Here is a 24,014-nt window from a genome sequence, read left to right on the forward strand (position 1 = left end):
CGGTTGTTAGATTTTAGGATTAACTGTTTTCACAAAACGAAAATGCTATTTTTAATTAATATGGAACACTATCGTGCCCAGTTAATTATTGATAAGTTTTGACTGGATGCTGGGTTTGGTCAATTAAATTAGGAAAACGCAATAATTTAACGGCTATACCTATAATTCTAAGGTTAATTACTTGTAACTGCATGAATAAATAATATGTTAGTCGATGAACAATGACACAATTGAATAGTGAAAATCCCCTTGAACCAGAGTTTGGTAATTTAATTCTCGTTTAGATTTATTATTTTTTATTGCTTTCTAATTTTAATTTTAATATTTTATTTTGTTTTTATCCTACAAAACCCCCAGTGCTATTTATTTTTCCTCGAAACAATCATTTCATGTTCCATGTGGATTCGACCCTGCTCACCATTACACTCGTTTTTTTTAAAGAATAGGAATTAATTTGGTGGTTAACGACAGCACACCACATATCTATAATGGGTATGATAGTGTCCAGTTTGAGCCTAAGCTCTCATGAATTTATTTTTAGATTTTACCCAAAAAACCTCATACAAATTGAGACATCGTTTTATTTTATTAACTCATGATCTTCTTCTTGATCTTAGATTTTAGTTGTGTTCTCGACAGAGCTCATATTTTCAAAGAAGTTTATGTTACTACGCTATAAGAATACTGACAATTAATAATATTATTTTATCTTCATAGTTGCCCCATTTATTTCTCTCATTTTATATATTATAATTGCATCTTTGTTTATCCTAAGATTGGTTACAAAAAAACTTAAACGTAATTCATTTTAATTAGTTCTCATAAAATTTTGAACTATAGCTATTAGATGATATATAGTAAATTTTATGGTGACGTAATCAAAATTAAAATTGTTGAAAACAGTAGCTATCAATTTAAACCAATTTAAATGTGTTTTCTTGATAGTTTACATTTAGTTTTATGCTTTAAGTATCTTACAAACTCATAAGTGTGGAATTTTAATTTATTTATGCAATAAATTCATTTTGTTACATCTTTATATTGATTTCAAAATTTTAAAATAATATTTTTACGGTAAGAATTTTGTATACTTAAGCTTCCGGTTATTATTTTACTACAAAGATTCATTTATTTCAAATTTAACATAAAAGTCAAAATATATAAAAAATAATAATTATTATTAATTCCAAAAATAAAAATAATTTATGTGCCAATTTGGATTAATCAACGTATAAACCGTGATAGATATAGATGCACCGACACAGTGTTTGACTAAATTAATGCACCTAACAAACACAATTAAATCCATTAATTACAATTAACCTCACGGTTTATTTCATCCTACCCATCTCATTTCCCAAATTTCATTGCAGTCAATCATCCCTCGGTCTAATTAATTTTTTTGTTGACACAATTTTTATTTTAATTCCAGCTTAGTGCTTGAGTTTTCAGTACTCCATTTGTCAATAGTTATTACCATCCAAATTTTCAGGTTAATGTGTAATGAATGAATATTTAAAACTGTTCAACGCATTCAAAGCTTCAGTTACATCGCAAATTAATGTATTTAGAACCAAAGGGCTTAGTTTTATTTATTTTTGTCTTTTTTTCAGGCTTTTTTCCTTTTATGCCCTTGGCTAATATTCTGTTTTTACACTTACGTCTCTGCCTATTTTTTTTATATAGAATAGTGTAGAATAAAAGGGTAAAATTTTAAATTCACAATTGAAAAATTGTGCTCTTTTATTCACGTTTTTAGGTAGATAAATAAATAATAGATTAGGCCAACCAATTTGATAAAAATGTTGAATAGGTGATAGTAGTTAATTCTTTAAAGCCACAATGTATTTGTTTTGAAAGATGGGCAGTTTTTAATATTTTAACTTTGTATTTTTAGAAACTTGAAAATTCATGTATTTTGAATTTTACTTCAATAAATCTACAAAAAAAAAAAAAAATTATCTATAAAACTTCACCCATGACTACCACATTTTATATTAATAATTTTTCAAATTCATCGTTGAAGAAGTGTCCAAGTTGATAGAGAAGATATCATTTTACCAATGTTAGAAGTTTGAATCCTCGTACCAGCATTTTCTCATACAATCCTGTCGCACGAGGATACCCATTGTGGTTTGGAGGTTACTATTGCTTCTGTTTATCTTCTATACTCAATTCTGTGGAAATCTGCAATACCCATTTTTCTTTGGCCCGCTTGTTGGTTTTTGACCATTTTTACTTTGATGCCTGCTGAAATTCCAGATAATACTAAAATAGTGTAAGTTTCTTATTTTCATGCACAACTCTTCCTTTCTTCCTATATTGTGAATTTTTTATTTTTTCAAAGAGAGTCTAAAATCTTATCAGGAATGCATTTATTTAATCTTTTAAAATCTCTTTGTTCTTAGTGGGAATTAATAACCTTTTTACAAGCTCGTTGAGCTGCCTCAGAGAGCAAATTATAATATGCCCAAGAGTTTTTATGGATTACAGAACAACCACAATTCAAATTCTACTGCATATTCTTTCTTGGTCAGGAGTACGATGAGGAAATTTGCTTAACGAGTCGAGTTTTTTTTTTAACTTTTTTTTATTATGATTATGTCTCTTTCCCTTGATCTTCTTAGCCTGGAAATTTGATTGCCATAATGTGTTTTTATCTACCAAAAAATGTCCCACTATCAAGTTAGCTATTTGTTATCTTGGGATCATACTTTGACTTGATCCCTTTGTATACAGTGAGAATAGCATAAAATTACTCGGAAACTGTCTGTATGTTTGCTATATGTCTATCGAAGCTTTTTAAGTGGATTAATGATTGTAATAATCGGTGGAGTCGCAAGATATCTGCATATGTATGCTGGAGATAGTAAGTACTGGCTTAGTCTGACTCATGGCATGAAGAAATCCAAATTCCCTTTGCTTTTCCTCTTACATGTATTGATACGTTACTTCCCTTCAGTTAGTATCCTGTAAATGTATCCACGGGAATATCTGCGTGACACTTTTTTGCTGCAATGGAATAGACTGTTCTGATCGTCTTTTCATCAATTATGGTGCATTTGTCAACTTCTCGTAGAACAGAAAAACAGGAACTTCTTGGACAGCACCAATTGATAAACTGGTCCATCGCTGGTATTTTTGCTCTTTATCTGATACTGAATTGAACTTAAACTTCTCTATCTCTGTGTTACTTGGTTATTTGTACATATTCAATTTGAAAGACATCAACGATGACTGATATTTGATCACATGATTACTTACTATTTTATGCTCATGTTTCAATGATTATTTAATATTATTCCACGAGGATAAAAGCTATGCCAAACAGTCGTACTCAGATTCAGTCCTAAATCAGTATACTTCCAAGTAGTACGTACAATTGCATGTTCTAGTGCTTCACCAAATGATATATAATGCTACTTATTTGACGCCTACACCACCTAACCCTGTCTGTCTTGTATTCATCACTCTCATCGACTTTTGTTTGTGCACTTTGTCTTGTCCGGCCATATAAATGTATCTTTAGTGCATAATAAAGCACTATATCATTCGTAGTTTATTCATTCTTCCGTAGGTGTATCGATGTTCTTCCACTTTGTTCGGGGTCTGGTATCTTGTCTAGTCTTGCTTCTATATTTCTCGGTCTTACCCCTGCATTAGTCCTCCTCCTGTATATAGGGTGTTTTGTCATACTTAGTCAATGTGAGGAGTGAGAGATTTATTTTCCCTTTGGAGTTCATGATCTTACTTTGTTGTGAAACTTATGAAGATATGAAGCTGTATTCTATGGTGCTCTTGCTGTTATGGCGTGGTTACTTTTTGAAAGTGCTTATTTATATTTAAGCAAGATCAACAAATCTTCAGCTTCTTTCAAGGGTCTGGAAGATAACATGGTTTTGACATCTGATGATAGATACTTCCAGTGGTCTGATATGAGAATTTCATTGGCATTTGTAAGTGATAGCTGGTGTTGTTAATATGGCTTAAACTGAATGGAAATTTCAGAAGCCCCTCTTAACGTCCAATTTGCATTGTTTGCATGCATACTTCCATGTTGATAAAGAAAGGAACGCAGGATAGAGTGGTGATTATTTTTATGCAATCAAACGACAAGATCTTCAAGCTCGTCCTCATTTTTTTGAATCACAAGTCATTGTAATTTGTTTCACTTCTGAACTTCTCCGAACGCTCTCAAGAATCGATGTCTACTTAGCTTTGCACAGTCCAATTTTCTTGTTTGTGGATATGCACACGGTTCTCTGATGAAAGACTTATTAATGAAAATGTCCATCTAAATAACGTTCTCTTTAGACAGAGATTTGCGACAAACTTTACAAAATCCTTTTTCTTCCATGTTCAAATTGTAAAACTTGATTGTTGAATTGTACTAAGTTTACCAAATTTGAAGAATTTATTCAGTAGATTGTTTGGATCGATTGAGAATCCCGTGAAAGCTTTAAACTATAACTATATTTATTTAGTTAACTGTATTGAACGCTCAAGTATTTGTACTCTATAAACAGATTGTCTTTTGCGATAACGCGTTCTTTGGAACTGGCAACTTCGCAAGCATTGCGAGTTTTGAATATCATCTGTTTACCGATTCATCACAATCTCGAGCGTAAGTAAAAATTTAAAACCTTCGGTATGTGACGTTTTGTCTCAAGTAATAACCCAACATTGTTTATTTTTTATACAGCCATTTCTCATGGCAGCACTTCTCATTTTAAAGTTATTGATACCGTTTGTGCTTGTCATGTAAGTATATTTGCTTGCTTAATTAATTGCTTCATCTATAAAGTTTCTTTTTTGGAGGTCCATTCCTTTCAAGTTGCTTTATTCTTCACGCTGCTACCAACTTTGGGATTTTTCAGTCGCCCTGAAACCATTATGCCTAACATTATAATGATACCCGCACAATTGTGTAAAACAGCGGATCAACAGCGGAATCATATTTATCTAAACACGTCTGGAAAACTTAATGATCAACAGATTAATGAAGTCACATAATTGTTTTTAATTCGGACCTGAACAACTCTTTGTTTGTTTAAAATCAATTGTAGACGTACATTCGCTGCAATTACCAACCCGATGAGAGTTCCATTGTTGGGATGCTATTTTCTTGTCATAATTTGCTCAGATGTCCTGTCAATTCACTTCTTCCTGGTAACAGGACATTGATTTTGCTGCCTATATCAGTTTTTTCCCCTAGAACTATGTACTAAGTTACAACTAATGTTCTTAGGTCCAAAACACAGGAAGCATTAGCCATTTTGGAAACAGCATTAGCCATTTTGGTAACATGAGTGCCCAATTGTTTTATTGTTTTTCACTCTAACGAGTATATACACGAAAGACATCCAAACTACATCATCTAAGCAGCCTTCTTGGAAAGAGATGTAATGTGCTTCGTTCATTCTTTTTTATTAAGAGGTCTTGCCTAGGTTTTGAGTTCCACATTTTTAGGGCAGACTAATCTCTGCTATCTGAAACATTTTTAACAGCAAGATTTTGTTTCGTCTCCTAGAGTTATTCTTCCATATTGGGTGAGATTTAGTTGTTGAGTATGGTATGTTACTTTAATGTTTTAAATTATGAAATATACACTACTAATATTTCATGGAATGCCACCTGAAAATGTGTATCAAAAACCCTGCCAAAGGTGTGAAAGACTGTCCAGATGTGCAAAATATATTACAAAATTCATTAAAAAAAATGTGAAGAGGACACGTAGAAATACATTAATAACAGCCAAACCGAGTTAAGGTTAGGGGCACGTCAAAAGTTTAAATCCTACAGTGATATGAATGAAAAAAAACTAAATTTTGTTTTTTTATCATGTTATTCAGTGAGGTAACATGTTGTTTAAATTAACATTATAATCCATTCACACTCAAAATTCTTCCTCAAAACTACACCAATCATCAGGAACACAAAGTGAACTATAAATACATGCGATCATTAACAAAAAAAAAACCCACATAAAAGTAGTCCAAATTAACTTGCATGCAAACTCTTTAACAATTAATTTGAATCCTTGATTCGACTCCGTGTCCGACTCACATCCTCCTCCGAGTTTAGCAACTCTTCCCAGTCGATCTCCTCATTTTCTACCTGGTCTCTCTTCCTCAGCGTCTCCAATATCCTCTTCACTTTCTTGTTAGCACGATCACTACCCCTTCCCTCCAGCTTCTCTAGCACTTTCTCCGCCCCCGCCTCCTTTGCTAACCCTTTGAACCTCAATCCACCATTACTCAGCCCGTAAAACGCAGCCAAGCAGCTATCCCGAGTCGCTACCGAGTCAAATTCGTCACGACTCAGCAGACTCACGAAGCAATCCACCGCACCCTCATCCAGCATTGAAGCCCTCCCTTCCATGCTGGCAGCTAAGCTACATAAAACCAACATAACCTGACCCGGCATATGACCCGATTTCACCATCCCTAACAGTATCATAACCAACCCGAGTTTGATCATTTTGACCCGATTGCTTTGTACCAGAGAAAGGTGATACAGGGCCAGAGCCGAGTCATGCCGAGTCCGCTCCGAGGTAGAACGTAGTGCGTGGAGTAGCGGAGGCAGGGCTCCCAAGACTCCAATGGCGGTCTTGTTCTGATCATCGAGGGATAAACTAAAGAGCGCGCCAGCTGCATGCTCCTGCGACTCTGGAAATCCGCCTCGTTAGAACGTCGATCAATGGCGGAACGATTCCTGAACGTACGATCTTTACTTTGTTTTGTTTCTCCAACGACAGGTTCACCAGCGCCGCGACAGCGTTCACTTGCAGAGCTACATATTTCGAGGGGATTAATGTTTTTATAGCGGATAGTAGTCTAGGAGTGCAGAGATGGATCCGAGTATCTTCCCGGGTTCGAGTCAGCCTCCGAAGGGAAGCTAAACCCCTCTTCTTGATCGGAAATTTCAGAGCTTTTTAGCTTCAACATTAGCTCTTCCTCTTCCAACAAAGCTGGATTCGTTAAGATTTCGTTATCGCACGAAGAAGACGAAGAATAACAAGAGGGACGGGTAGCAAAAGGCAAAGGAGTAGTCGGCCTGCCGTCGGAACTCGCTTCGGACACCACGCTCGGGGTCCGGCTCAATTTATCCGCCCCACGAATCGACCCAATGCTATGGTTTCTATTTCCACCATCTTCTGAGTTCATCAACGTGCGCAGGAGTTTCTGAGCTGAGTAAAAGTCGATGGGTTTTGGCGGGTCGATGTGGTGGAGGTTGCACCAGCTAAGAATAGCGGACTTGAGAGCGAGGTTGGGAATGAGCAACGAGAAGTCGGCCACTCCAGCGACCGTGGGTGTGAAAGAAAGGGACACGCATGCGTGTACGCAGTTGCGCTCGAAGGTGTAGCCGGATGACACTATTACAGGGTCCGCCATTAACGAGTTTGAGATGGGGCACAAAAATTCCGTAGGAACTGAAAAGGGTCGTTGAATTTGAGTTTCAGACAGCTTTTTCTGAAGCTGCAAGGTTGATGGTGACTTGTAAAACGAAATCTTCCATCTTTGCTTACCACTACCCATTTTTGTTTCAGATCTATTGCAGCTTATAATATCATCGGATTATTGGGATGGATGGAATATGGATGAGCACTAAAAACCACTGGTGGTAACGGAGTGTAGGCAGGAAGCAATTGATGAATGATGGATAGAGAGTATTAAAAAGAGTAATTGAATTATTGGGAGACGGGGTGGTTTGATTACTTTTTTGCTGTCTCTTGTGTGCGAGTGATTTTACGGAATTCTTGGATGTTGACTGTGATTTATCTTTTTTTAGTCTGAACTATTTATTGTAATTGATTTCCGAACGTCACGCAAAATCTTGATATCGATTCTCGTATCTAATTCTCTTGCGCATTGTTTAGGTTGGATAAATTGTCTTGCAAATTTATTTTAAAGACGAAAGTAGAGAAGGTGGAGAGTCAAAGCATATGATTATTTGTTTGACTAATGATGATGAATCTTTGCTTGCAATTTTTAATTTCTATCTTCACAAACAAAAGGACAGGACAGATACTGAGCCGACTATTTCGATTGAGAATAAATCTAGCAAGCGGACTAGGTCAAGTTATAGTATTTGAAGATGAGTCCAGGTATCGTACCCACAGAGATCGATGTTTAATTACTAGAATATGAATTATTTTTCCTAATTCAGGCTAATAAAATTCAAATGATGGGAGAGATAGATCAATCAAAACTAAATTAAACAATTTAAATAAATTAACTAAAGCAAAAAAAAATCCAATTTATTAAACTAGACGAAAATTCAAATTATTTAAAAACGACTAAGGCGCACAACGGTACCGAGACAATTTATAATCTACGTGTCAAATTCATATTCAATAAATTAATTATTTAATTCACGACGGAATTCCCAAAATTATTTATTAAACGATTCCTCGAATTAATAAACCTAATTAAATCTAACAGTCCAATTATTTCTAACTGAATTTAATTAGATTCAACCGCATTAGATTGCTGTGAAATTCCAGTTTTTCAACCTAAAGTCGCACACTGAAATCGAATACTATTTCTAGTCAATTTAACCATGTGTTGATTGATGTGTGAAGCAAATATTAATCTATCGCCTTCCGATTTTATATTAACCAACAATATTCTATTTAATTGGCCAGATAAAAAGAACACGTGATAAACGACATCAATCAATGAATAAAATAAATAATCCAATTAAATTAAACTCAAAACATCAAAAAATAATATGTCTCGGCCCTATCATGGCCTTAGTCTATAAAAATCTACTCCATAAACTTAAAATAAAAGTGTAAGTCTCTGATTAAAGTCAATGGAGAAAACATGATCAAGAAGGAATGGAAAGAGATTCTCTGTGATTTGTAGCGTGTGTGAGGAATTCCTCGCTGGTTTTGCCTTCCTTCTTCCTCCCCTTTTTTCTTCTTCCGCGATGTTCTCCTATTTCGTCTCCTTCAGTACTTCTGTTCTCGGCTGCCTTTCTTCTCTTATACGCTTCTGCCCTTTTATTCTCCTCAATGGGCCTCTCCTTTTTTTCTTTTTAAGCCCATATCAAGTAAAGAAAGTGTAGATAAGATATTTGTCAAGATTTACATAGATTTCTCCAAAAATTCAATATCATCAAGGAATAAGAATATTTTATTTCCTTTGAAATCTAGCAAATTTATTTTATCTCCTAATTTAAACACTTTTCACTTTTTATTCAAATCTACAATTATTAATTAAATTAAGCACATAATTAGGATAAAAAGTCTAGATAAGGGCAAATATTATCAAATCAAATCCCTAAAATCTTTGTAAGATTTGGCCTTATCAATCCCCCCACACTTAAGCCTTTGTTCGTCCTCGAGCAAATTAGAGAATAAAAATATAACCGAGGAATATTCAATGATTCACCACAACAAATGACACAATCAACACTTTTCAACCTACCAAACTCCGTCAAACTCAATCAAAAGATCACACTTCGAAAATCGTAAAATTCACTTTCGTTGCAACTTTAAAACTCAAGCATTCACTAGAAAAGATCAAGATAATGAGACGTGTTTAGTGTGGAAGTCAAAACTCATATTCATCAAAGGTGTTTTAGCTCAAGGAATGCTCATATTTTTTGGATTTTTTTTTTTAAATAAAGAAACTCTCCATAAGTTTATCTTTCATATCTTTCTCCACTAAATGTTGGAGGAATATGACCCGGTCAATAGGTCTTTTTAAGCTTATAACGTTAGGCCACGGCTCACGGCTACAATAAAGGTAGGTAGATTCAAAATGAGAGAAAATAAACAATTTAATCATATAGCGCACTCCTTCATCTCTTATCTTCCTTTCCTTATGGAATTTCACCATTCATCCACCTAACTTTTTCATCTTCCTTGTACTTTCATTCATATTCCCCCATATTTTCTTTCTCTTCCTCCAGTTTTTTTTCGATCTTCAACAACATTCCCTTTTAGGTTTTTCAATCATCACATCAATATTCCTCCTTCCTTTCTTTTTCATTATGTATCTTTTCATCAATCCCTTTCTCATTCTTCATGATTTTTTTTCAAACTCCTCTAATTTTTCTTATCAATTATCAACACATGAGAGTTATTGAAAATTTTAAAGCGCTAAAGGGGTTTATTTCTCTCAAAATTAAGATAGAGGAATATTGTATATGCTAAAATTGGGTAGTTGATGTGGGATTTTGAAGGAATACGAATGGTGGCTAATTGTATGTCTTTGACACACTCCATTCGATTTTTTATAGGCTCAAAATGGGATACTAGGGATATAAATGAAGCATTGGGTAGGCTCGAAAGGCTCAAACGGTCCAAAGATCGCCTAAATCATCCCTAAGTCATTCTCCTCCGTATTTTCGCCTCGAAAGATAATCAGACAAGTTCTAGATTGTTTCTTTTCTTTCTCTTTTTTTTTTCAATTTTTTTTATGAGCTCACCTTTTACTAATTCACGATTAATTTATATAAGTATGACCCAAAGTGCATAGATTATGTCTCAAAATATGATACAAAACTAGTTTGTGCTCAAATCCTTCGGTTACAACTACAGCTCATCTCAATCAATTCTAGGTGTGATTCAATCTTTCGAGTGATAAAAAATCTAGGAAGTCAATTAGTGTGTCATGTAATCACAAGTGCAGTTTCTCAAAGAATAACCAAAAAAAAAATTTCATGTCGAGGATTAAACATTGAAGCACATGCCAAGTGTGGTGACGTGAAACAAACACAAATCAAATCTCCCCCCCACACTTTAGATTTACACTGCCCTCAGTGTCATGCCATTCAAAAAGAATATAAAAGTTGGGTGCAGAATAGCAAGAAAACACTTCCCTGACAGTGTTGCTTTAAATTCCATGGACTGTTACATGGGGATGGTAGTATTCCTCAGTGCTGAAAATCTTTTATTTCAACAGTTTAGCTTTTCCAGAATCTAAATCATATTCCTTCATTCCAATATTCCCTACACACACCAAAATCACAAAAAATTAACCTAATAGAATGGAAAAGTAAAAAAATAAAAAAAATAAAATGAAACGAAATAAAATAAATCACTGGGTTGCCTCCCAGCAAGCGCTAAATTTCTTGTCTACAGCTAGACAACTTCCTTTATAGATTAGGTTGGATCGTGCAAAGGAGTACTCGGCTTCTCTTGCTCCACAATTCCTTCATGAAAAATTTTCAGTCGATGTCCATTCACCTTAAAGGGATTTCCAGAATCTCCACGGATTTCTACAACACCAAAGGGAAAAACTTCAGTAACAGTAAAAGGCCTGGACCATTTGGAGCGAAGTTTACCTGGCATGAGTTTCAAACGAGAGTTATAAAGAAGAACTTTTTCTCCAGACTCAAATTCCCTGTGCACGATCCTTGCATCATGCCACTTCTTTGTCTTTTCCTTGTAGATTTTCGCATTCTCACATGCATCAAGACGAAATTCCTCCAGCTCATTGAGTTGTAGAAGACAATGATAACCTGTAGCTTGCACATCAAAGTTCAAAAATTTGGTAGCCCATAATGCCCTATGCTCTAGTTCAACATGGAGGTGCCAAGCTTTTCCATAAACCAAACGAAAAGGGGAAGTTCCTATAGGGGTTTTGAATGCTGTTCTATATGCCCACAACGCATCATCCAATTTACTAGCCCATTCCTTCATCGAAGATCCAACGGTCTTCTCAAAAATTTTCTTAATCTCCCTATTTGACACTTCTACTTGACCACTAGTTTGAGGATGATAAGGTGTTGCCACCTTGTGCGTGACCCCATATTTAGCCAAAAGAGATTCAAAATTGCGATTACAAAAATGTGTTCCCCCATCGCTAATAATGGCTCTAGGTGTGCCAAATCTTGCAAAATATTTTTCTTTAAAAATTGGATCACAACCTTAGAGTCATTGGTTCTACAAGCACTTGCTTCCACCCACTTGGATACGTAATCCACAGCCACCAAAATATATTTATTTCCTAAGGAATCTGGAAATGGCCCCATGAAATCAATTCCCCACACATCAAACAATTCACAGACTAAAATATTATTCAATGGCATTTCGTGTCTCCTTGAAATATTACCAACACGTTGGCATTCATTGCAATTCAAAACATAAGTGTGTGCATCCTTGAACAGTGTAGGCCCGTAGAATCCATCTTGAAGGATTTTTGTGGCCGTTTTACTTGCCCCAAAATGTCCTCCAGTTGGACCACTATGACAATAAGAAAGTATAGAACTTACCTCTTCCGCTGGAATACACCTACGAATAATGCCATCTGCACAAATTCTAAACAAAAGAGGATCTTCCCAAAGATAATATTTTAAATCTGAAAAGAACTTCTTTTTCTGCTGATATGTAAGATGAGAAGGAATAAATTTGCATGACAAATAATTGACAGAATCAGCATATCATGGTAAATTAGAGATGCCATAAAGTTTCTCGTAAGGGAATTCATCTCTAATTACATACTTACCTTCCTTAGGCTTCTCCAATCTCGATAGATGATCAGCAACTTGATTTTCAGTCCCCTTGCGATCCACGATCTCTATGTCAAATTCTTGCAGTAGAAGGATCCATCTTATCAATCTTGGCTTGGCATCCTTCTTGTTTAAGAGATACTTCAAAGCTGAATGATCCGTGTGGACTATCACTTTATTCCCTACAAGGTATGGCCGAAACTTGTCCAAAGAAAAAACAACAGCCAGCAACTCTTTTTCTGTGGTGGAGTAGTTCAATTGAGCTCCTGAAAGTGTCATGCTTGCATAGTAGATTACATGCAAGAATTTGTCTCTCTTTTGCCCCAAAACAGCCCCTAAAGCAATATCACTTGCGTCACACATGAGTTCAAAAGGTAGATTCCAATCTGGTGCGACAATGATTGGCGTGGTGGTCAACTTTTGCTTTAATACCTGAAAAGCTTGTAAACATTCCTCAGAAAAAACAAAAGGAACATCTTTCATTAGCAAATTAGTTAAAGGCTTAGTAATACTCGAGAAATCCTTGATAAATCGCCTATAAAAACCTGCATGCCCAATAAAGCTACGAATTCCTTTGACATTAGTGGGAGGAGGAAGCTTTTTTATGATCTCTACCTTAGCTCTATCCACTTCAATACCTTTTTCAGAAATTTTGTGACCAAGGACAATTCCTTCCTTTACCATGAAATGACATTTCTCCCAGTTAAGTACAAGATTCGTTTCTTCACATCTCTTTAGCACTTTTGACAAATTAATCAAACAAGAGTCGAAGGAAGAACCAAAAACAGAAAAGTCATCCATGAAGACCTCAATATGCTTTTCAACCATATCATGAAAAATCGACATCATACAACGTTGAAAAGTAGCGGGAGCATTACACAAACCAAATGACATTCTTTTATAAGCAAATGTATCATAGGGACAAGTAAAAGTGGTCTTATCTTGATCTTCGGGGTCTATGGGGATTTGCATATATCCAGAATAACCATCTAAAAAACAATAGAAAGCATGACCTGCCAAACGCTCTAACATTTGATCAACAAAAGGTAAGGGGAAGTGATCTTTTCTTGTGGCATCATTCAATTTGCGATAATCAATACAAACACGCCACCCAGTCAAAGTTCTAGTGGGGATTAATTCGTTATTTTCATTTTCAACAACAGTGATTCCCCCTTTCTTAGGAACAACATGCACAGGACTTACCCACTTGCTATCAGATATAGGAAAGATCATACCTGCATCAAGGAGTTTGATTACCTCCTTTTTGACGACCTCTTGCATAGCTGGATTCAATCTCCTTTGAGGTTGAGTGGTGGGAGAGTGCTCCTTCTCCATTAAAATTTTGTGCATGCACATGGATGAATTTATTCCCTTGATGTCAGCTATGCTCCATCCAATGGCATATATGTGATCCTTCAGCACTCTCAAGAGCTTATCTTCGTCATCACCTGTCAAGGAAGAAGAAACAATTACTGGCAGTTTATGTTCTTCCTTCAAAAATAAATATTTTAAATGAGGAGGAAGTGGTTTGAGTTCGAAGAATGGGAGTTCTTCTATGGAAGGTTTAAGTGATTTTGGAATATGTCCAAGCTCCCCAATCTTCGAATTCACCGATCTTGGCAAAAGCTTTGATCCCTCCAAGTAGTTCATACATTCCTCCATTTCTTCTCTGCTGGATTCCGTGGACTTTGGGCTAATCAAAAGCTTTTCCAGTGGGTCTTCAATCAAAGTATCCTGCACACTACACTCAACAATATCATCAATAACATCTATTCTATAACAATCAGAAGATCCAGGATATTTCATACTACGAAAGACATTAAAAGTTACCTTCTCATCATTCAACCTCAAAACTAACTCACCTTTTTGCACATCTATGAGAGCTCTTCCAGTAGCTAAGAAAGAACGACCTAAAATTAGGGGGATCTCACGATCCTCCTCCATGTCTAGCACAACAAAGTCAACTGGAAATATAAATTTATCAACCTTAACCAAAACATCCTCTATAACCCCTCTAGGATATTTAATAAACCTATCAGCAAGTTGAAGGGAAATAGTGGTTGGTTTAACTTCTCCAATCCCCAATTTCTCAAAGCAGGAATAAGTCATAAGATTTATGCTAGCACCAAGATCACACAATGCTTTGTTAAAATTAGAATTACCTATAGTGCAAGGAATGGAGAAACTACCTGGATCCTTAAGCTTTGGAGGTAATTTATTTTGCAAAATAGCTGAACATTCCTCAGAAAGCTTAACAGTTTCAAAATCAACAAGTTTCCTCTTTTTAGTCAAAATATCTTTCAAGAATTTAGCATAAGAAGGCATTTGAGCCAAAGCCTCTACAAAAGGAAAATTTATGTGCAATTTCTTAAAAACTTCAAGAAATTTTGAAAATTGTTGATCCAATTGTAGTTGCCTTGCTCTTTGAGGGAAAGGAAGTGTATTAATATCAATATTATCATTAGAATCAAACTCCTTACCTTTCTTACTTGTCTTCCGTGTAGTCTGAGTGTTCTGTTCCTTAGCATCTTCCATTTTTGGTTTCATTCCTCCATCATTCTTTGCCTCCATATCTGTAGAATTCTGCCTATTTGGTTCCTCTTCCTCGGCCTTGATCACTGTACTCACTGCATTCACTCCTTTCGGATTTTTTTCAGGATCACTTGGTAGTGTTCCAAGGGGTCGATTTGCTAATTGATTGGCTATTTGACCCATTTGAGCATCCAACCTTCGTAAGATAGCATCATGATTCTGCAGTCTCGTCTCCATTCCCACAATATGTTTCATCATAAAATCCTCATAAATTGGTCGTTGATCTTCTTGCTTGAATCCTGGAGGTGCTGCAGGTACCAATAATCCTTGTTGTCTCACTTGTTGAGGAATGAGCAGTGGAGGAATATGTGTTGGATTAAGGAAATTCTCCGTATTCTTCCAAGACAAATTAGGGTGATGCTTCCATCCTGGATTGTATGTGGAACTGTATGGATTTGATTGTTGTCTCCATTGATTCCCCACAAAATTCACTGCTTCTTCATCAAAAATGGGTTGTTCCTCGATGACTATTCCTTGGACCTGATTTGCTTGATTTGATTTCAGCTGAGAGAATTGATGGGCCAACCCATCAATCTTAGTAGTAAGTGCATTCAACACATCCATTTCAAGAACTCCAGCCTTCTTTTCTCGTTTAATATCTGTCCAACCCGCACTATTTTCAGCCATATTTGAAATTATTTCAAGTGCAACTCGTGGAGTCTTCCTTTATAAGCTACCATTGGCTGCCGCATCTAGCATGGAACGCACAGAAGGATCTACTCCGTTATAGAAAATCTGAACTTGTTCAGATGAAGAGAAACCATGTTGAGGACACCTCCTCAACATCTTTCTAAATCTTCCCCAAGCTGTATGTAATGTCTCCCCATCCTTCTGGCGAAAAGATGATATATCCATACGCAGTTGTGCTAGCTTGGTGGGTGGAAAATATTGATTCATGAACATTTCCATCAAACCATTCCATGTAGTAATAGAACCAGCTGGTAGATCTCTAAGCCATTCTGCTGCTTCACCATGCAAAGAGAAGGGGAATAGTCTCAATCTTATGGCATCCGTGCTCACTCCATTGAACTTGATTGTGTCACAGATAGATAGAAATCCCTCCAGATGTGCATTAGGATCCTCGGTCTGCGATCCTCCAAATCTCACTTGATATTGTATCATTTGAATGATGGATGGCTTCAACTCAAAATTATTTGCTTCCACATTAGGGCGAGTGATGCTAGAACCATAACCTCCAGTGGTTTGTCTAGTGAGATCATAGACAGTGCGATCATCTTCCTCATTGTCCATTACTTCCATCCCTGCTGTTTCAACTTTCTCCTCTTGTTTTAATTGTTCTTCCACGTCAAAGTCTGAGGATTTCTCCCTTTGTGCTCTACGTCTCCGTCGAAAAGTATTCTCAATCTCTGGATCAAACGGCTCTAATTCTGTCTCTCCTCTAACACGGGTCATGCACAGTAAGATAATCTCTGAAAATAAATAAACAAACTTTAAACGTACGAATATGCGTAGAATCAACAAAATTAAATAAAAACCTGATCTCAAGAAAATAATAAATCCTAATATTAAACAATTCAATCCCCGGCAACGGCGCCAAAAACTTGACCGACGATTTCGGTTGGGAATAAATCTAGCAAGCGGACTAGGTCAAGTTATAGTATTTGGAGATGAGTCCAGGTATCGTACCCACAGAGATCGATGTTTAATTACTAGAATATGAATTATTTTTCCTAATTCGGGCTAATAAAATTCAAATGATGGGAGAGATAGATTAATCAACACTAAATTAAACAATTTAAATAAATTAACTAAAGCAAAAAAAATCCAAATTATTAAACTAGACGAAAATTCAAATTATTTAAAAACGACTAAGGCGCACAACGGTACCGAGACAATTTATAATCTACGTGTCAAATTCATATTCAATAAATTAATTATTTAATTCACGACGGAATTCCCAAAATTATTTATTAAACGATTCCTCGAATTAATAAACCTAATTAAATCTAACAGTCCAATTATTTCTAACTGAATTTAATTAGATTCATCCGCATTAGATTGTTGTGAAATTCCAGTTTTTCAACCTAAAGTCGCACACTGAAATCGAATATTATTTCTAGTCAATTTAACCATGTGTTGATTGATGTGTGAAGCAAATATTAATCTATCGCCTTCCGGTTTTAGATTAACCAACAAATATTCTATTTAATTGGCCAGATTAAAAGAACACGTGATAAACGACATCAATCAATGAATAAAATAAATAATCTAATTAAATTAAACTCAAAACATCAAAAAATAATATGTCTCGGCCCTATCATGGCCTTAGTCTATAAAAATCTACTCCATAAACTTAAAATAAAAGTGTAAGTCTCTGATTAAAGTCAATGGAGAAAACATGATCAAGAAGGAATGAAAAGAGATTCTCTGTGATTTGTAGCGTGTGTGAGGAATTCCTCGCTGGTTTTGCCTTCCTTCTTCCTCCCCTTTTTTCTTCTTCCGCGCTGTTCTCCTATTCCGTCTCCTTCAGTACTTCTGTTCTCGGCTGCCTTTCTTCTCTTGTACGCTTCTGCCCTTTTATTCTCCTCAATGGGCCTCTCCTTTTTTTTCTTTTTAAGCCCATATCAAGTAAAGAAAGTGTAGATAAGATATTTGTCAAGATTTACATAGATTTCTCCAAAAATTCAATATCATCAAGGAATAAGAATATTTTATTTCCTTTGAAATCTAGCAAATTTATTTTATCTCCTAATTTAAACACTTTCACTTTTTATTCAAATCTACCAATTATTAATTAAATTAAGCACATAATTAGGATAAAAGTCTAGATAAGGGCAAATATTATCAAATCAAATCCCTAAAATCTTTGTAAGATTTGACCTTACCAGATACCTTATTATTCAAAGACTTCATTTTAACTCGCAATGTATTTTTTAATTAGGGAGAGGTTATCTTGTTTTTTACTAAATCATGAACTTGAACTTAACTTCATTCCAAAAAATAGTTCAAGGGAGATGATTGTTTAAGTCTAGATACAAAATTTACAATAACGTAATTAAGTCGACGTAGACATCTAACAATTTTCAACATAAAAAAGAAACAAAGAGCATGAATAAGAAAAAAGATAGTGAGACTTGCCAATAAATTGGGAAAAAGGAAAATATGGGAGGAGAAATTATGGAAAAGAGTGCCACTCGTGCATGTCCCATAGTATCACTTTTCAACTTAATTGCTAAGCTTCTTCGCTGCCCTGCCCCACATTCCACTAATGTTGTTTCTAGCCTGGATTCCTGTTGTTCTACTCTTTATTATTATTATGTGATGACTTCCTACCTAATTAGAATCTTGAGCAATATATTACAGGCTAGCACCAATCAGGGTGCAATATTTTTGGGTATTCTATACAAAAATCAATAGTACCGTGGCCTACAGGAAGGAGCCAATTGAGCACCTTTTCTTGATACTCTCTGTCCACACTGGACAGTAATCCTGTTATGTGGAAAGATAGCATCTCTAAGGATCTCTCCCCTTTACCTCTTTTTCCCCTTGAAAACCTACTACAAATTAGGAGATGAGTATTGAAATTGTGGTTTCTTCTATTCAAATTCAAGGGAAATTTTGCTTGAAAATCTTTTAACATCTCAAATTATTCACAACTATTTAAAATGGGATAATAAACATTAAATGGTCTTTATAGTTTGGGTGCATTTCCTATTCAATCCTTGATATATACTGATTTAGTCCCTGAAGTTTTTAAAATTGACCAGAAATGGTCTTTGACGTTAACTTGACCGTCAATAATTAAGGGTGTCACGTATTTTATTCTGCCCTCAAATTAAAACTTTAGGAACTTTTATTTTTGCATTTCATCATTCGATTTTTCCCTAGTGGTTTGAATGTTGTAAAATTTCTTCATAAATGAACGCATGTACATTCATGAAACCTACGGATTGGGGCAAAAAAAAAAAGGAAAATTGTGCAATAATTGGCTAAATATGCATATAGGAAACATTTGACGCTTGGAGTCGTTGGGCAAGCTGGGGGCTTGGATAAAAAAAAAAAAAGCAAGCACATAACAAGAATTATTCTGCTTTAATGCTTTTACAAAAGAAGAGGGTATTAACAATGTAATCCTCTTTACAATTTGGCGCGTACCTTTTTGTTTCCTGTTCATAATATGATTGTGACTCAATCATTAATTCGGTGCCACCTGTATGTATATCCCTTGTTGCATGCGATGGTGGATATTATAAGAGTAAAAGCATACTTTATATAATTTCATAATATCTAAAATCATCTGAAAAATTAAGGGTTTAATGTGACAAATTGATATAATTTTAAAAATATATGAAATTTTAAAAATGTTCTATCTAAATACATATATTTTTATTACGATGGGGGAGGGGGTTGGTAATGAGACAACTGATGCCAAATGGCCAGTGGCTAAACAACATCGATATTTTAGACTATAGAGGTTGCCAAAAAAATAAAAGGGGCAGTCCCCAATCAATAGCTGTTTAGTGTCATCCAAAACATGGTTTCATACGTAGCAAAAAAATAGTGGCAGTATGCTTACACCATTGGACGCATTGTTCGGGAATGCAATGCAGACAGTATCTTCTTTCTTGGTCCCTGCAAATTAAAAAAAAATATCACAAAGTGTCACCACTTCTCATTTTGGTACAAATAAATCAGCACCGCTGGCATGAATGACTAAATGGTCAATGGGCACTCACAAAATTATTGGAGCTGTAAGGTATTGTTTTCATTCAATCAAACTAACATGGAAATTTTTATATTATACCACGCAATCAATTAAATTGAAGGGAAAAAGATGAAAATTTTGCAATGTCAGGAGACAAAATAGTTCAGTGCATGAGATCCAAATAATAGATAATATACTGTCAGTGAGCATTAATTATACCATTGGTATCCCCAATTCCTTCAGGTCTAGTTCCCCCATTTGTTTCAGCGCATCCATGTCAATCTGCAATAAAACATCAAACTTCCACATTTAAAGAAATGCAAGTTTCTTCATTCACATGTTGAAATTTGGTTTTTCTGTTCTGAAGGTTTGCTTAATACCGAATGTAAAACATCTATGCTTCTGTTAAAGCCGCTGAATGAAAAGTCACATTCACATCCAACAATCATCAAGACAAAATGACTTGAAAGGAGTATAAATCAATGCTTGGGGATGATTTAAGATGTCTCGAGCTCTATTTCTCTCACTGGAGAAATGAAGCAATAATTGAGAAAATCTCCTAATAGGTTGCGAAGGATTGGACATACCTCTTCAGCTTGAAAATTGATAGCATATTTTCCCAAACCAAGTGAATGCAACAAGCTACTCACGGTGAGAGATAAAATGTCCTAGATAGCGTCAGAGAGACGTATATAAGTATGCAGAGAAAAGTATTCCTAAAAGAGATAAGGCGCAGGGAAAATCAACCATAGCATTCATAAAAATGAAAAGCATCATTCGTAAGATCAATAAGCAACTGTTTTGCTACATCTTACTGGAAAATCATTTGGTTAATGGAAAAAGGTCACCGCTTCAAGTTTATCTAGATGAAATTCTGACATATACAGAATCCAAATAATGTTGACACATTTCACAAGATGGCATAGTGTTATGTCATCAATTTTCCAATAGTCTCCCGTGCTCAAACATGTTCCGACAGTATGTACAAAGGACCTTTACATACACTCATACATGGTGAAACCGAAGAAACTAGTGTTGACAGAAAGCATGTAATGTGCATTTGAAATTCATTATAACATCAAAAATATTGAACTACGGCATTATAGTTCTACATCGAGGTATCACCTATCCTGTCATACAAAATCTCCTCATGGAAAGAAGTGGTTTTATTATAGAAGTTCAATGCATACCGTGAATGGGGGGGCCTTGAACATGCTACCAGTTACAGGAGGAAGTTCCTTAACCAGCTTACCAAAATCCTCAAGGGCCATTGACATTGTAGGTGAAGGGAACTTTAGCAGTTCCAAGGAGTCGCTAATCAAGAATTGGGCAGTTCTTGATGCATCTGTAGGCCTAATTGATGGCACGTGTGGAAGCTTATCAACTGCAGTTGGAGCAGAAAACCCATTAAAATATTTTGCCACTCTGTCAGAGGAATGAGGTCTCACTCCACTCGTAGCCAAAGAAGTATAACTGCTGACTGGATCCATAGGAGGTGGTTCAGCAGCTCCCCTTGATAATGGAATATTTGTCAAGGAGCTCCAATCGCCTGAACATTCCAAAGGATCGCTAATCAAGAACTGAGCGGTTCTTGAGGCATCCACATGCCTGATTGATGGCACATGCGGAAACAGATCAACTGCAGTTTTTGGAGTAGAAAACCCATTAAAATATGTTGCCACTCTGTCAGAGGATTGGGGTCTCTCCCCACTCGTAGCCCAAGAAGTATAACTGCTGACTGGATCCATCTGAGGTGGTTCAGCAGCTCCCCCTGATAATGGAATATTTGTTAAGAGGCACCCTTCGGCTGAACATTCCAAGGGATCACTAATCAAGAACTGAGCAGTTCTTGAGGCATCCATATGCCTGATCGATGGCACATGTGGAAGCTGATCAACTGAAGTTCTTGGAGCGGAAAAACCATTAAAATATGTCGCCACTCTGTTAGAGGATTGGGGTGTCTCTCCACTTGAAGCCCAAGAAGTATAATTGCTAACTGGATCCATCTGAGGTGGTTCAGCAGCTCCCCTTGATAATGGAATATTTGTCAAGAAGCTCCTTTCGCCTGAACATTCCAAGGCATCACTAATCAAGAACTGAGCAGCTCTTGAGGCATCCATATGCCTGATTGATGGCAAATGTGGAAGCTGATCAGCTGCAGTTTTTGGAGCGGAAAACCCACTAAAATATGTTGCCACTCTGTCAGAGGATTTGGGTCTCGCTCCACTTGTAGCCCAAGAAGTATAACTGCTGACTGGATCCATCGGAGGTGGTTCAGCAGCTCCCCTTGATAATGGAATATTTGTCAAGAAGCTCCTTTCGGCTGAACATTCCAAGGGATCACTAATCAAGAACCGGGCAGTTCTCGAGGCATCCATATGCCTGATTGATGACAGATATGGAAGCTGATCAACTGTAGACCCAGGAAATAAAAACCCACTAGAATATTTTGCAAATCTTTCGGGAGGGTTGGACCTAGCTTCATTTGTAGCATGAGAAGAATAAGAACTGCTGGTTGATTCAATCTTAGGTGGTCCAGCAGCTCCACTTGATGATGGAATTTTTGTACAGAGGCTCCTATCGGGTGATTCCAGAGCCCGAGCAGCTCCTGACACCTTCTCGTGAACCTCTGCCTTTTCCCTCTCCTCAATTTCAAGTTTTATACGCCTAGAAATTCTCTTGCGTGTCAATTTCAATCTAAGGTCTTCTGGGTCCAGCATAGAATCTGCAGCCATCAAGTTCAAGTCCAAAATTAGGAAACAAGTCAACAAACAGATGCACGTTGTATACCCCTAGAGTAACAAGAGAATATTTCAATTTATGCATTACCTTCAAGATTAATGTTGTACATATCGCTCCTCTCACTCATGTCGCCACTAGTCCTGTAAATATATCATTCAAAATAGTTGCCGTTTCAACCTCAAAGACATCAAAACTTCTGAGACTTGATCCTAGTAGAAAACCCAGCATATGCTAGTAGTTCAAAGTTCATCACGCTAAGAAAAGATGGTATGCACAGATGTACTTACCTTTCATTGTTAGAATAATATGAATAATCGGTACTAGTCCCGAAAGACTCTGCCAGAGACCTTTTGCTTCCTAATCGCACCAAGGTACTAAGAATGCCGCCATCAGAGACCCCTGCTGTCTCCTTCACCATATCCTACAGGTGCCAGAAAAAAAAAATCCGCACTCACGCTCAAGCGCAGCAATATTGGAAACACAAACAAACAAAGATGCAAGTTCGGGTAATGTCAATGATCCATTTCCTTGCAGTTCGTTCACGTGCACGTGAATTCGAAAAACTTACTTGCCCAGAACGGCCGAGGGAGAACGTGAATTGGGGATTCGCTATTGATTTCCCTTCGATTCTCCAATACCCCCGTGGCCCCGTATCGTAATCTCCATCGAACCTACGAACGAATACGACATTTGGCCAAATATATTTTTAAAAAGTTAAAATTAATATTAAATGGGCCGGGCCCCGAACAACGGTGCCTTGACGAGGGGCCCCGTATTTCGTTTGGTTGGATAAGCTGATTAAAAGCACTTTTTTAAAAAAATAACCATATTTTTTAAAAATTATAATATTTGTTTAAAAAAATAGTTTTAGAAGCTAAAATTTCTAGTTTTTGGGTTTTTTCTTCTCCTAATATTTTAAAATAAAAATTAAGCATTTTTCAACATTTATTGACACCAAAACTGTTTATATTATTTTAATAAAAACACATAAAATATGAATCATTTTAAATTTTAAAAATATTATTATTTTATTTTTACCCATAATTAATAAATCAATTAGATTATGATTATCGATAAAGAATAAACTAAGAAAATTAATATTGATAAATCATACACAAAACTTAAATAAGATCGTCTCATACATTTTGTGAATTTGATCTCCAATCCAATCCAGGCTACGAAAAATGTTACTTTTTATGTCAAAATATTTTTTTTTATAAAATGAACTTGATATCTATAAAGATTTTTATTGGTTTTGTTAGGGGATGGTATACCGTATCGTATCGAAATTATATATCGTATATACCGATAATTACAATATAAACAAATTTTATTCATTTACCGATCGGTATACCGAAAATTTCGATATATAACTAACATACCGATTATACTGAAATTGTACAGTATTACGAGATTTTGTCACTATATTGATATATATCATTTTATATCAAAAAAAAGTTACATTTTTTAAATCTTATAAATTTATTGTTTTAAAATATTATATATTTAACATTTTTATACATTATCTCGATATTTCGATATATATCGA

At 35.8% G+C, this 24,014-nt stretch overlaps 2 protein-coding genes and 1 pseudogene across 2 annotated transcripts; 1 reads left to right on the forward strand and 2 right to left on the reverse strand.

Annotated features, from left to right (window-relative positions):
* Positions 1–488: 488 nt before the first annotated feature.
* LOC142525341 (uncharacterized) lies at positions 489–5,413 on the forward strand (annotated as a pseudogene).
* A 271-nt stretch (positions 5,414–5,684) lies between these two features.
* On the reverse strand, positions 5,685–7,809 carry LOC142544603 (U-box domain-containing protein 40-like). Its single transcript, XM_075651667.1, is given in 4 exon segments — positions 5,685–5,821; positions 5,917–6,684; positions 6,686–6,904; positions 6,906–7,809. Coding segments are annotated over 3 exon segments (1,509 nt in total). The 5' UTR covers positions 7,539–7,809; the 3' UTR covers positions 5,685–5,821; positions 5,917–6,027.
* A 9,460-nt stretch (positions 7,810–17,269) lies between these two features.
* Positions 17,270–23,142, reverse strand: LOC142544697 (uncharacterized). Its single transcript, XM_075651767.1, has 8 exons — positions 23,034–23,142; positions 22,753–22,886; positions 22,553–22,605; positions 20,914–22,448; positions 20,311–20,391; positions 19,943–20,005; positions 19,595–19,650; positions 17,270–17,627 (listed from the first exon to the last, which is right to left on the reverse strand). The coding sequence occupies exons 2-8, from the start codon at positions 22,881–22,883 to the stop codon at positions 17,531–17,533; spliced, it is 2,016 nt and encodes a 671-aa protein (XP_075507882.1). The 5' UTR covers positions 22,884–22,886; positions 23,034–23,142; the 3' UTR covers positions 17,270–17,530.
* Positions 23,143–24,014: the final 872 nt, after the last annotated feature.

Source organism: Primulina tabacum, chromosome 1, assembly GCF_025594145.1.
Source record: "Primulina tabacum isolate GXHZ01 chromosome 1, ASM2559414v2, whole genome shotgun sequence".
Taxonomy (NCBI): Eukaryota; Viridiplantae; Streptophyta; class Magnoliopsida; order Lamiales; family Gesneriaceae; genus Primulina; species Primulina tabacum.